At 44.0% G+C, this 14,581-nt stretch overlaps 1 protein-coding gene and 1 long non-coding RNA gene across 8 annotated transcripts in view; both read left to right on the top strand.

Moving 5' to 3' along the window:
* LOC139590079 (uncharacterized) overlaps positions 1–8,018 on the top strand; it is a 31,029-nt gene extending 23,011 nt beyond the window's left edge. The window contains exon 5 of the long non-coding RNA XR_011679222.1: positions 7,713–8,018. This is a non-coding gene — a long non-coding RNA (uncharacterized lncRNA). The remainder of the gene's footprint in view (positions 1–7,712) is intronic.
* A 1,072-nt stretch (positions 8,019–9,090) lies between these two features.
* The window catches only part of SMOC1 (SPARC related modular calcium binding 1), a 128,689-nt gene continuing 123,198 nt past the window's right edge, over positions 9,091–14,581 (top strand). For 2 of the 7 annotated variants that reach the window (XM_071427188.1, XM_071427190.1), the window contains exon 1: positions 9,099–9,379. In XM_071427188.1, coding sequence (XP_071283289.1) covers positions 9,275–9,379 — 105 coding nt within the window. In that variant the 5' untranslated portion in view covers positions 9,099–9,274. Of the gene's footprint in view, positions 9,380–14,581 lie in introns of all 7 variants that reach the window. The other 5 variants (XM_071427193.1, XM_071427191.1, XM_071427187.1 and 2 more) reach the window with 5 other exon arrangements.

Raw genomic sequence — 14,581 nt, forward strand, 5'->3', positions numbered from 1 at the left:
TATGCAGCCCTAACACCTGAGGAAGCAAATGGCAAGCACTGGAGACTGATGGTGCTCAGTACATTCCTGAGAAGTCATCTTGATCAGCCCCATAAGCTGTGTTCTCTCTTCCTGCTCTCCACTTTATCCCCAGTGTGTATTACACTTGCCCCAGCTTTGCAGAGATAATTTGCACTCTCCTAGTTCATTAGCTGCTACCCCCTCCTGTCCATGGGCAAAAAAAAGCCCTTACTGTTCAAAAGAACACATGCAGCAATCATTAATGCTGACCCTAATTGTGCCAATTCAAACCACTCAATAGCTCTAATTAAAACCTCTCTTGTGCAGGGCACTGAACAGTAACAAAACTGTCACCCTGAACAATCAAATCATGGAGCTAAGAAATTTTTTTGCCCCTGTTGTTCAAATGTTGTTGCTGCTGTCGGAAGGGTCATCTGAAGGGATTAAGTATGGGGCTTTTGTAGCCTGCAAAGTTGGTGGGAATAGGCGGGGGAATATCTAAACCCAACCAATATCTTTTGGTCACAGTTTGAAATCAGAAGACGCCAACTTTTTTCCAGGTCTCCTTTCATCCACTTTACCCGCCCCCATACAGCAAGCAACACCTGCAAAGTAGACAGGCTGTTGGTTATGAGACACATGGACACCACAAGTCAACTTAAACATCTGCAAAGGAGGGGGTGAGGGGGAAGCCCAGGCGTTCCTATCCCTACAACCTTGTTTCTCAGGGTCCCTGACTACACTTTCCTGTGTGCCATAAATAACTCTGCAATTACATTAATTGGTTGCATATTTGTTGACACAGGGGTGGACAAGGGTAGGTTATGGTGGGAGGATTTTTTGCTTTCAGTGCAATTTTATACTACTTTCTTCAGATGTGCTTTAATCCCCACTTTCCCTACCCCCATTATTTAGAGTTCTCATGTCTTTCAGAATAACTTTATAAGCATGTGGGTGGGAGGGGGGAGCAGGAAAAAAAAGAGCGTTAAAATTAATTTGATGGCACCCATGCACACACATCTGTTCTGCTGTGTTTCCTAGCAAAGTCTATCAATCAAAAAGAAAAGGTTGATATGTATCACAGTGGGATATTTCAAAAAGCTGGATGCAAACAATTGTGTGCTGGAAGGTTTTATTCTGCACTGAGTTTCTGACAGGAATCAAAAGATCAAAATGGTGTGCACATATGCCTATATTTTATTTTGTATTTCTCATTTTTTAAGAAGGTAGTGAAATTAATGGAGCAATAGAGTTAACTACAAAAATTCCAGTCTTGGTATCTTTCTATTCATTGTTGTGTGTGTTCTGAAGCCCAAACCTGGGATCACAGGTAGGAGCCTGACAGTGCTGCAAGCACTTTTGTATCTGTGCTTCTATTTTAGATCATTACAGGAACACATGCTAGCTATGCTATGTGGTTCTGGGTTCAAACCACCATCTCAGAGTACTTGGTATGGGGTACTTCACTGAGTCTTTCCTTCCAGTGCCTCCTTGGCTTGCTTTCTTTTGCTAGTAGTAATCAGAGCTGCAGTGAGAAAGTTCATGGCATGTTGTGTTTCATCTTTCCTCCTTTTTTCTCTTCTTAGCTGCTGTCCCAGCTGAGAAGTAGGGAGTAGGATGACACCATAGAGCGCTGGCAGTCTGCCTCTTCAAACACGCTGAGCACTTTGTTAGAAACCACCTTGGTTGTTTCTTGTTCTGACTGCTGGGCTGTGCTGTGTGCTGTTAAAACATTGCCTCATCTCAGCAGTGAGGCCATTTCATTTAGTTATGGATTAAACAGCCCATACTTAGAGTACAGCTTGACTCAGCCTTTAAGCATTTAGCCTTGGTTAGTGACGAAGCACAAAATCTTGATGTATAAAGACATATTCTATATGTATAGAAGTAACAGGACAAAACCCAAGAATGTTTTTAAAACATTTTGAGGTGAACAGTCTCTTCTTGTGCAAACTCTTTGCAAACTTGGCCATATGAGCAGATAGGTTCAGGATATGTTCTGTTTTCACCAGTTTGCCTCAGACCCTGTGAGTACTAGTCTGGAGTCACTAGGAGGACCACACTCTTCTAAAAAGGGCTGTGTTGCACTGTGATGTGTGATGGCCCACTTCTGCCTTTGTGCCACCACTGAGTGGTAATGCAACACTCTGTAGTTTTCAATAGCAATGTGCTCTTACAACGGGGTGAAGAGAAATGGGTGACACTACTATATGGCATTCAAATGAGTGACAAATGACACTACGATATGGCATTTCAGAGCAAGGTCCCTTCATCAGCAGCACTGGAGGGAAGAAACCAGAGCTCTTTGACAGTTTTGCTGTATGTTGGGGGGCAACGGGGCATAGCAAACGTGTTTTATACTTCTTTACACTTGCTCAAGAAGGGGAAATAAGGCACAGAGAGGGTTTTTTGACCAGCTCTATGTGCTTTCAGACAAGCTGAGAACAAATCCTGAGACCCTAGTATCTTGTCTAGCATCTGGAAAGCAGCAGCTCTTTTTCTGAGCTGATTCTTGCCTGTGTTCATATAGGAAGATCTGTGTGTCTCTATTATCTGTTGAGCTGAGGATAGGGGATTTCTGCAAAATAGACTCCAGTGTAGATTCCCACTGCTTTCTGTACAGATCTCCCATGGTTGTGTCTGCCCTTCTGTCTCATTCCTTGCCCCCATTTTCTAGGCAGCAATGCTGAAGTCTGTCCTCTTGACTAAGCTGTTGCACTTTAATTTTCAACAGGCCCCTATTGCTCTTGCACCTTGTGTGTGGTCTTTGAACGTTATGTGGCTCAGCAGCTGGGAATAGTGAGTGGGTGGGCAATTTAAAACAGAAAAGACTCTGTATCAGCACACGGCTGAGGTTTGAACTCTGCTCAGCTTTGGATACGTGTAGCTGGTTCTCAGGGCTGTGATTTAAGTGCTGTTTTGCTGGTGTCAGTGTGAAACTTAAATCAGTGCTAAGAAACTGGTAGGGAAGAAAAAACAAACTTTGCTTGTCTGATAACAAGTGTTACTCTTGGCCCTGATGAAAAATTGTGGGATCAAGGCACCTTAGAATGAACATCATTCTGCTGTTTCGTCACCATTTTGCCTCCGCAACTGAGAAGACAAAGAGTGCCTAATTTGATATCAGGACTTCTTTGCTGGAGTATATTTCTGAGCTGTTTCATGCAATTTAGAACATAAATCTGATTCTGAGTTTCCTGAAGATACGGACTGCTAATGGAGAGAGGCAGATGAGGGGTGTGCTAACCCGTGAGACAAAATACTTCACTGCATTCATCTGAGCGTTTCTGTGAGAAAAGGTAAATGTGCTCAAGCAACAAAATATAGCCCCAATATCATAACTTTTTGAACTCACAGGGCCTGGTCCTCAGTTGCTTCCTTCTCCTTTTTGTTGTTGTCTGTGCTGGTGGAGGATCACATGGAAGGGAGGTTAGGCAAGAGACCTTGCCTTCCATGAGCCCTGGCCTGATTCCCACACACACTTCTTTTGCACTTTTGATGGTGAGCCCACTTGGCATGGGCAGAGAGTTCTCACGTATGGGGGATTCACCAGCTGCTCTCCTTCACATTTGCAGCCCAGAGTACCAAGTCCTCAAAAATTTCAGTGCAGAGGTTGTTTTTTCCCCACCCACTTTCCATCTATCCCACCCAGGTAGACAGGATGAGCAGAAGGAATCCTTGACTTGATAAGATTGATAAATGAAGTTGGAACAGATCTCTTTTCTGGAGTCCATATGGAGTCCAACCCAACTTCAAACTCATAGCTGACAAAATAAAAAAAAAAATTGGCAGGTTGTTAAGTACTTTTAAAGATTCTAAAGGTTAAAGATACGGTCGATTGGCATTCTGTTTAGAGCCTGGAGTGATGTTATATTTGCTTTACAGAATTCAAAGGAGTGCACAATTTACGTTAGAAATCTATTAGATAGATATTGGGAAGAGTCATTCAATTTTCCAGTGCCACATATATACCCATCATTTACGACCACTGCAGCGGGCCCCATATTGATTTTTAGCATTATAGCCTATAATTTGCAAAACATGAGTAAGAGTAAAAACGCCAAACAATGAGATTATCCTTGTTTTCAAAGAGCTGGCAGATTACAGACTAACTTCAGCTATGTGATTGTAGTGGTTCCACCCTTAAAAATAGGTATGTGCTGAAGTACCATGAAAAAAAATACTGAAGATCAAATGAGCTTTACTGCCTCTTTACTACATTTTGGACTTTACTGCATTCCTTTCTTTTTGGTTTCATTTTGTTCTGTTTTCATAGTAATACTGGGGTATGGCCAACAGTCTCTTCCCATGATGGAATAATATAGGTGCAAGAAGGTATGACTGGGTTATTAGGATCAGATGGATGGGCACTAGTGAGAGGTGAGGGTCTGGCAGTGGTGGGAACTAATCAGGACTACTAGCAACTCTTTGGGAAACCAAAGTAGCACAGCCAGGACCAATACAATTTAATATACTTTCTAGAGAAAAAGTCTGAACAGAATTTCTGTATGAAGTATAATGAATGAAGTGGCAGACTCTAAATGGATTTCATGGGAAAAGGTTTGAAATCCTGTAATATTTTTGACAAAGCTTTTCATTCAAGTATAAGTGAATATTCTGCAAAGAGCTTCCAGAATGAAAAGCCCAATAAGACACTTATTTTTTACTAACAGGTTTTCTGTTTCATTCAAGCATATATATGTATATATGCATACATATAATTGGCTTCCATAAAAAGCTGAGCCTCTCTTTTTTTGACATAATCCAGCAAATACACCCCAGAACATGCTGAACACCCCAAAGCAATGTATCTCTGCTTCTTAAAAAGTGTGAATAACTTTGCAGTTAGCAGCAACTGACTGTTATTCCATCATGGGAAGAGGTGGTTTGCCATACACCAGTATTATTATGAAAACAAAAAAGAAAGGAATGCAGTAAAGTGCCAGATGTAGTAAAAAGCTGTGTTGACAGTGGGGTGACACTGTAAAATTGTTGTATGCTGTGATTTGAAGCTTTTTGAACCCAATGATGTCTGATTTCCACCCTCATAATCAGTGAGTCAAACTTAGCCCCCGCCCCCCACTCCCCTAACTCTACCTATGTCTGGGAAGCTGGGGAAATGGTATTCCACCTCATTTTAGGGTGACTGAACAGTGATTGCTATTCTTCATAGGGTCATGAATGTGCTCAGCTGTGGCTTTTCAGTCTTTACTCTGGACTGACCAAACTTGCCTCTAGATGGAGATTTGCAGGTGTCAGCATGGTAGAAAAGGTTCTGCTACTGCAGGTTCTCGGTAATTAAGACCTGGCAGCAATGGATAATTCTCTGATTAAATGGTCCAAATGATTCAATGGGCACAAAGTTAAAAAAACAAACAAACAACCCCCAAACAAACAAACAAACCAACAAAAAGCTCTAAATTCTGCATTGTTACAATCCACAAAAACAAATCTTACAGCAAATTTCCCATGTTCTTCTCTGCCTCTTTTTAAATTGTGACAAGAAGTGACATCTAAACCTCTTGCAGGAGTGATTGTAGCATCTACTGACTTAAAAAGGAACCTCTAATAGTAAATTAGTCCCTAAAAGCAATTACTTCATATTTGGAGGCTGCAGATTATTTTCTATTGAAAGTTGAATAATCATTTCTACTAAACATATGCAAGAGGGGATTCGTGCCCTGATGAAAACTGTGGCAGATAAATCCCATGATGGTTCTGAGTGCCAATACTGTTTAAAAGAGGACAGTGATCTTCTGAAACTTGTTTGAGGACAAGACAAGTAGAAGCAGAGGCAAATAATCAAAGCAATCAAACAGTTCTCCCTGAACAGCTGTCAAGACCACCAATATACACGTCCTGTGCCATGAGTTTGTGGTGATGCACATGATATGCGAGCACCATGGCAACAAGATATTAATCAATACTGACGGGCACAGGTTGGGATAAGTCTTCAGAGGTGCAAGTCGTAGGCTGGATCTCATGCACACAGCAAGCCCCAACGGCACCAGTTTCAGTGCTACCTTACCATCACTGCATAGCTGAATACATTATGGCTCAACTTACATCTTCCTCTGAAGGATCCATGTGTTGGGTCTGGACGTGAAGAACAACTTCCCTCCCAGTTCTGTGTCCCTCTCTCTTTGTGGTTTTCAGTTACAAACTATGGGCAAATTTGCTAGGGAGACATCACTGATGGAAGTGGCATTGTGCCAGCAGTATTTGGCACTCTGAATGATGGCAGGGTTTTTCAGAAGAGTTCAAGTGACAAGATTATGTGCCCAATTCCTCTTATGGTTGGTGAGTAGCCTTCTCTTGGCTCCTCAACATCTCTGTGATGCCACTGATGCCCAGTGCAGGCACTTCCTACTTGCCAGCAACCCGAGACAAACAACAGACAATTTAATGGCCCAAAACTTTCTGTTTCTGTAGTTTATTCTATTTACCTAGATTTTTATTTGATGACACACCAGTAAAGTGCACCTATACAAACTAGAGTACCAGGCACAGTGTGCCAAAGAGTTAGACACACATTTTCAGCTGTGAAAGTGACCACTGGAAAAGATCCATGTATTTTCTCTCTTAATAGTGTCTTTAAACAGAGCTTGGATATCCCTCCAGCCACCTGAATGGTGACTTGCTGAGATTTTTGGGCTTGGAACAGCTCAGTAAAATTTAGTGGTGATACATAAGCCAGGCAATGAACTGTCTTCTGCACTAAGGCAGTTACTATCCACAAGGGAAATATTTCTTACTACACAGAAATGCCTGGCCATGGCTGGGAGTATGTGTGGCAAGGTTATGAACTGCTTTGACCATGAAGGGGTCAAAGGTTTCTGTAATTGGGAATTTCTGACCCTCTCTGGAACTTCCAGTTGGTGTTAAGGTGCTGCTGGTGTCAGAGCCTCATAGGCAATGGTGGAGAGGTTTCCAGTGTAGCTGGTATTCTCTATTAGGGATTAAGAAAACAATTATTTTTTCATGGTGGTAACAAACCTCTAGCATAGAGATCCTGACATCCTTGTGTTTGTGTGTGAAAAATACACCAAAGAAAGGCATTCATGTTTAAAGTACAAGTGATAAAGAACACATGAAGGCAAAACACAAAATAGGTCAGATGCAAAAATCCCCCTATGAAACTGGAGAGGAGAATGTAGGCAAGTGTAATATTGTTATCTGGACTGGAATTTAATCAAAACTTAAGTATGAGGTGATGTGGTACTTGAGTGGCGGGATCACTGCCTCAACAAAACTGTACTAGATTCGGCCTGTCTTTTCAGAGATTCAGGCATGCACAGGTATAACTTGCCCAACCTCAACCAAGCTGATCCTGATATCCACAAGGACACTCATATTCAGATTTCCCAGCTCTTCCCCTCCTCTTCCTTTCAAGGTCTCTCTGCTTATGTCATGTGGAATGGCATGCGTTCAGGTGTGGATCAGAGAGACTTTGAAATGGAAAATCAGAGGATACCACAGGCCATACTGGAGAAGAGCTGGCAAAGCTTAGAACCAGGCTGGCAGAGTGGTGAGGGTTAGGACTAAGGTAGGTTTGTATGGAGCGCTGTGTTTGGAGTCCCAGAGAAATCTGTAAGCCAAGAATAATGAATACTGGCAGAGCTCCATGTGAGTAACAAACGGCTTATCCTGTCTAGGCTAATGACAAAATGTTACATATTGGCATTTTTGATTTTTAATTTTTTTTTTTTCAGGAAAAGAAAGATTAAAGCAACCGCTATACCTACCCACTCTGCTTTGCTCTGATAAGATGCCAGAATTACATGACTTCTACTGTGTAACAAGGTTCTTTGTGTGGGTGTAGCAGCCCCTCCCCATACCTAGCGGATACACTCCAGGGAATTTTTGCAAGTGTGATTATTGCCTCTTGTAAGGTCACTGAGTAAAGAAAGGTAATACATTGTGTGAAAAAATGTCATGTTTTGTGTGTTTCCATAAAAGCACCACAAAACAGTCCTACCTAAAGGTTATTATCACTATTATATGCACAGCAATGGCCTCCCATGCATATTACTCTGCAATATGTTGGGCCTCAGCCCTGCCCTACATCAAACTCAAGCTGGTAATTTGAAAATTAAGGACTTGATGTGAATGCAAGCCAGTCTAGTTCACAAGATATCTCCATTGCTCAGTCCCTCTCTCAGGTAGAGGGCTTGGCATTACTCGCTGCCTCCAATGCTCAGGCCAACAGCTTGCTGCCATTGCAATGCCAGGTACTGCTCCCTCTTTAGACATGCCTGTAGATACTGAGCCTTGCTGGTGGATGTATCTCCATTTTCCCCCTTCTCTTCCTTCTGCTCCACAGCTGCACTAACTTGCCCGTTGTATGACAATGCTCATTTTCTACCCAAACTTCCCATTACTAGGAGTGCCTGGTGCTGGGATGAACTGGGACCCACATGCAGTCTCTATGGGCTTGTCATCTCAAGAGGTACCAAACTTGGACTTGGGATATTTTCCCTTGTGCAATGTATTACTAAAGACCCAAACACATCACCTGCATGAGATTTGAAGGATTTGCTGGGCAATACAAAACAATGGGCTCTGGGGCTACTTGTGCAGCTGGGAACCCAGAGGAAGATCTTCAGGGAGAGGTAGACTCTGTGGCTGTGGCTCGGCCATGCCTCGGCTCGGAGGTGACAGGAGGATCTGCTCTCCCTGAGACACGAGCTTGCTCCTGTGGCAGCCTTGGCCCCAGGACCAAATGAACACGGTTTGTGACCATGCGGTGGTTGCCTACGCCCAATTTACTTGCTCGCTAGCCCGGCCCGCCTGCACGGCTCAGCTGTCACTGCCCCCGCCCGGGGCTGGGGCCGGCTATGCCCTGCACGGCTTTGGGGCGGGCGGCGCAGCCCGGCAGCTCCGCGGGGAGCGCTCGCCGCGCTGGCCGGCCGTACCCCGCGGCCCGCGGGGGCTGCCCGGCACCCACACACACGCCCGACCGCCGCGGGCTCCAGGTGCCGCCGGGACCTCCAGGTGCCGCCGCGGGCACGGGGACGCCGCCCGCCCCGCGCCCTCCGCCGCCCGCCCGGTGGCGAGGGGCCGGGCGAGAGGCGGCGCGGCCCCGCCATTGGCGGCGGCCGCACGGCGATAGGCGCACGGCGCGGTCAGTGCCGGCCGGCCCCGCCCCGCCGCGGCTTTATAACGGGCATCCCCATGGCCGAGGCGGGGAACCTGCTGCCGCGGGACCGGCATCGTCGCACCGCCCCGGAGAGCCGCCTCTGGTGGCCGCAGAGCCGCGCTGCCCCGAGGGACGATGATGCCGCGGGCCTGGCGCAGCGCGGGGGCTCGCCCGTTCCTGCTGGCGCTGCTGCTGGTGCATCTGCCGCCGGCTCGCAGCCATCGATCCACGGGGCCCCGGGTAAGTGAGCTGGCCCGGGTAAGTGAGCTGGCGCGGCAGGTTGCAGCGCCCTGCCCCGGCCCGCCGCCCCCGCGCCCTGTCAGCGCCGCAGGTGGAGCCCCGGCCGCCGGGCAGCGCCCCCGGCCCCGCGACCCCTGGGCGCAGACCCTCGCCAGGGCCTGCCCCGCTCGCTTATTAAAAGCCGGGTATCGGCTGCGTGCGAGAAGTTCTTACACCGGTTATTAACTTGTTGGTATTTATTGCAGAAAAACACGGGAGGGGGGAGGTTGGCAGGCTCTGTTTTTATATTGCTTGACTTGCATTTAATATAGCCCCTGTTTCCAGCACATAGCTTTAGGACTTTTCTTCTTTTATGTTCTCAAGCAGGGATTAAATGAATCCTTCCAATAAAGCTAGATCCCTTCAGCCCAGGTTTCTCCCTGTAGGAGTCTAGCTCTGTTTTTTTTTAATCTGACAATGCCTGACTCTTGCTGGGGCTGTTCATTTCACTTACCAAACTATTACATTGCTCTGGGGGAGAACCCAACATTTTTCTAAATATGGTTCTCCCAGTGAGTGAGTGTTACCACTGCAGCATCATTACGGAGTAGCGTGAGAGTTTTCAATTATAAAGCTGCAAAACAGTAGCTGTTCTTCAGCCAATGCTGCTGCATAGCTCTGGGTAAGTGGAATAAACTTGCCACTCTGCAGGCTTGTTGGATGCATTGGCCATATGCATTTTTGCACATCTAAATGCTATCTAAAATGCTTGAAGTGTAGTACCTAATTAACTTAGACCATAGTTAGGCAAGACTAGGAGTCTTTGAAATCCCTACTTGGCCAAAGTATTACAACAAGGGACTTGAGTGAAATGTTGTTGTTTTTTTTTTTTTTTTCTTATGGAAGTGTTTGACCATGAAGGCTATTAAATGCTTCTCAGAGCTATGGAAAGCTTACTACTGGCTGCACTGATGTTGTTGTGTTCAGCTGTTCTTTTATGGCCAGATGTGTAACAGCAACTGCTAGTTCTGATCTTACTAGTTCTAAGTCAGAACTGGTGTGTGCCGTAAATTACTGAGACCTGCTTTAAAAGATCGGGAAACACAGGGGGGTTATGCATATATCTTTATTACCTGATATCAGGCATAAACCTCAAGATCAGAGTGATTTCAAATAGAGAGGAAATTTAAAGGTGATAAGTAAGAGTCTGGCTGGGTAGCTAGGGTCTTCATCAGCACAAGTATCTAACCGCTTTAATGAAGTGCAATTGAAACAAAACAAAAAAAATCCTGATGGTAGTGCATGTTGTCCAATGAGCCTGTGTACCAAACAGTTTTCATATATACCATTTTTTGTACTGTACTTTACAAGGCAGTTTAATTGTTCCCTGTGCTATGTTGTCGTGGAGTGGGAGCTACTTCAGGGGAGTGGGAAACCAAATACAAAGAACTACTGATTTACTTTTTGCTTGAAGTAAGTACACTGACTTTGCTATTTCTTCCTTCATGGCTGGGGAGAATATCAGCTGTGAACACTAACATCTGTAGTTCTGTTGGAAGATGTGCCTTAAAGTTTTAACCTAGTGTTTTAATTTATGAGCTCTTAAAAGGAAAGCTGTATATTTCCAGGATGTCTTACTCATGAAATCTGTATTTTTGCCCCTCAAAGTGTCATGTGAAGGTGAAGAGTTTGGTTTGCTTGCTTGCAACCAGGTTGATTGATATAAGCCCCTGACCTTCATCTCTTGCAGCGATTAGACATTGCCAGTAAAGCTGTCATTAGTATAAATGTGGCATGCTTTAGGTTCCAATAAAAACAAAAATACTTTATTATTAATTTCTTAAATAATGACTACCAGGTTACGCCAATATGTATTTCTTGTGTGGACTTGCGATCAAGAGTGTATTCCTGTCAGGAAGTCTCCCTGGCCAGGTGTCAGTGCTGCAGTTCTGGGGATCTGCTCTTGTTCAAGTGCTAAGTGTGATACCTGCTCTTTTGCACTCTTTTCTGTATGGTAAGTGCTAGAACTGTGATATTTGCAAGCTGAAACTCTTTTAAAGATGAACAACAGTTTTTAGTCCTACTCAGTGAATTCAGATGAGCAGCAATAATGCTTGAATCAAGTTCTAGATCTTCCTCCTTGCATTTCTCTTGCTACTGTAGTGTTCTAAGATAGGTAGCCAGTACTGTTACTAAATACATAAACAGAAGAGAATGGTTACTACTATTTGCAGAAAATGTTGAAAAACTGGAGATATTGAAGAGAAATAGGTATATCTACATCCCTTGGGCCAATAAGGGATGAAACTTTCAGATTAAGTGAGTTCAGGATAATTACTTGAATACCAAGGTAAATTAAAAATGCAGCTAGTACCTACAGGTCTGTTGGGGAACTTCTGGCTCTCAAAAGATGTATGAAGCTTGCTGTTTCTTGTTATAGTGAAACTATGAGCAGTGATGTGAATTCCTTAGGCTTGGTGTCAGTGACTTGTAGGAAACATCTGGCTCTTGCATGTATGCTGTTGCCCAATGTCAGTTACTGACAACTGTCCCAAGTGAAGCCCCATAGGAAGTCTAATATCATGTCCTAGAAATGGGACAGGGCTGCTGTGTGACTTGTTTCCTTACTTGACAGACTCTAGTAAAGCTTCTGCTGTGTTACACAATCACCTGGTCACTTCTACTTTTGTAGCTCAAAAGAGCATCGTGGGACTATACTTGAAAGATGTCTGTTTGAAGGATGCTACCTTCTGGAAAAAGATAATCAGGCTTTATTTGCTGTTCATTTTATCTTCCTGTGTGCCTCTTTCTCTCTGCTGGCATGAGGTCTGGGGTGTGGGACAAGGCAGGTCTTGCTGTTTCTTGAACCCAAAGTGATAGATGGGGAGCTTGACCAGGTTGGCTCTTGCATCTCCTACTGTGTGGTGCATTTAAGCAGTACTTTTTCATAGCAGATTAAACAGATTGTGCCAAAAAGCTTTGTTTTCCTCCATCTGGACAATTAAGTGTGACCTTTGTTTTTTCTAGTTCAGGGAAAGATCTCTGTTGGCTCTCTGCTTTCTGAGTGAGAAAACTCCATAACTCCTGACCATTATGAACTTCATGTATGGCAGAGAACTGTTGGTGGCAGTAATGACAAATACTAGCACAGAGGAAATGGTGGATGCTTGCAAAAGGCACACAATGAGACTGCAGCAGTCAAAAGATGTCCTACATTTTGGATGGGCTTGGATTTCTGGAAGACTGGGGACCTGCACCCCTCCAGTGACTTCAGAGGATGAAAAGATGATAGGAGGGGACAGGGTTTACCTCTTCCTATTTCATGCATGGAAATGTGTCATATCCTCTTCTGAAAGGCATGCTGATTGGAGACGAGGGAGGACCTTACAGTTCAGTGCCCTTAAAAAGGAAGGTAGTAAATAGCAAAATTGTGATGCTACCAACAGATTCCAGTGCATAAATTGGAGTGCCACAGAGCACTGGGAATTTCCTGCTGCAGTTGACTACTAGCTAGAACACCAAATAAGAGTCTTGGTAAAAAGTGCTGAAAAGGCTCCTGCAGCTTTGTTGTCCCCTCTGGGAGGAGGCAGCAGCGTTGCAGCTTATGCAGGAGTGGCACAAGGAGCGTGTTCTGCTCTGTGTTCACTGCAGCCCCACAGGAAGGGTTCCACAAAGCAGGTGTCTTTATGCTTACCAAAATTAGGAAGTTTGTGTTCTTTATGGTGGGAAGAAATTATGCAAGCATGTGTAATAAGAATATAAGGCAGAGAGCTTCATACATAGGAGGTCTAGAATAGAAAAATGAATGTTAGGATAGGTTTTCAATGACTGAATTTTGTTTCTTGTTTGAGATTAATTGCCATTCTACATTGCGAAGATCTACACTAGTAACTAGTGACTGAAGCACTTTAACGCTTTTAGATTTCTGTACCATTGGAGAGATTAATTTAATGACGAAACAGGTACCCAAAGGCAAGTCTTTAGAAAAGAGATAGGACAGATTTGTTGCTCTATGGCAAACAGATAACTTGTTTTGGTTGGGTGAGCGATGTTTTTTACCCAGGTGGAAACTAAAATTATATATGGAGCTATGTTGCTTATTTCTCCTTCTCCTTGCTCCTTTTAGACCTTTAATGTCAGCTGAATTCATTTATGTGTACTAAAGAAACTGCTCTGACTTGTGTTTTTTAAACAGTATGCAACTCTGTTGAAGAACAGGATTAATTCTTGTGTAGAGAAGTATTAAACATTATGTTCCTGTTGGAACAGAAGGCCCTGTTCTAAACAGAAAAATACTGTAGGATTTTACTTGCTTTTTGTAGTCTTAGAGTTGGTGTTTTAACTGCCTGAGCTTCAGAGTTAGCTACAAGAATATTCCCACTCATGTTAATGAGCTGTGCTGTTAATGAAAGATTTCTGGCCAGCAAAAGATTGGGTACAGAAAAAGAAGCTGCTCATGTATTTTTGCTGGTGGTGGCAGCAAGCTCTGTAGCTGGTGGAACACCTACAATGATAACCTCTTGGACTAGTTTTCTACTTTCTAGCTCTAGTGTGCTAAGGTAAACTTCACAGTGCAGAGCAGATGCTCTCTTGGCTTCTTTCATTTCCAGATGGCCTGAAGCAATTGGTAAGATGACTGTAAACTCATTTCAGTAGTGTAGTAGCTCTAAAATATTAATACTGCTATTTAAATATCTTAGATGTTCTTATCCTGCCATCTCAAACTAATTGCGACATTACTATGTCAAAAAAACCCCAAACAAACAAAACCCCATTTGTCTCTCACTTGGCTGGTGAATCCCAGTTCTTCTGGTGCTGGCACATCTGACAGTGCAGTTAAGTGTTACACAATAAGCTTTATGCTAACATTAAAAGCTAAACATGGAAGCAATGCAGGTGGAACTAAAGCTGATCCCTGAAGGCTGCTGTGCTGACTGTTATACTTAAGCATCCTGTGTGACAGTGTGGTGGCTTCCTGTCAGAGTCCCCTGGCAGCTGCCATGATCTCTCTGGTACTGATGCACCGTCCAGGGACTTTGTGGCACAGCAGACCTTGAGCTGAGCTTGGTATGCCATGAGAGTAGTTTACTGCTTTGGTCCTCAGGTATACTCTGGCAGAGTAGCAGCTGTTGTGACTTGAACTATGAAGCTTACAAGCTTCACTACTGTCATTGCATTGGTGGGACTCTAAGATTCCTATGCTCATTTGTGAGAAACTCTTGT

This window comes from Agelaius tricolor, unplaced genomic scaffold (genome assembly GCF_023055355.1).
Source record: "Agelaius tricolor isolate 1412-34295 unplaced genomic scaffold, bAgeTri1.0.p SCAF_5, whole genome shotgun sequence".
NCBI lineage: Eukaryota > Metazoa > Chordata > Aves > Passeriformes > Icteridae > Agelaius > Agelaius tricolor.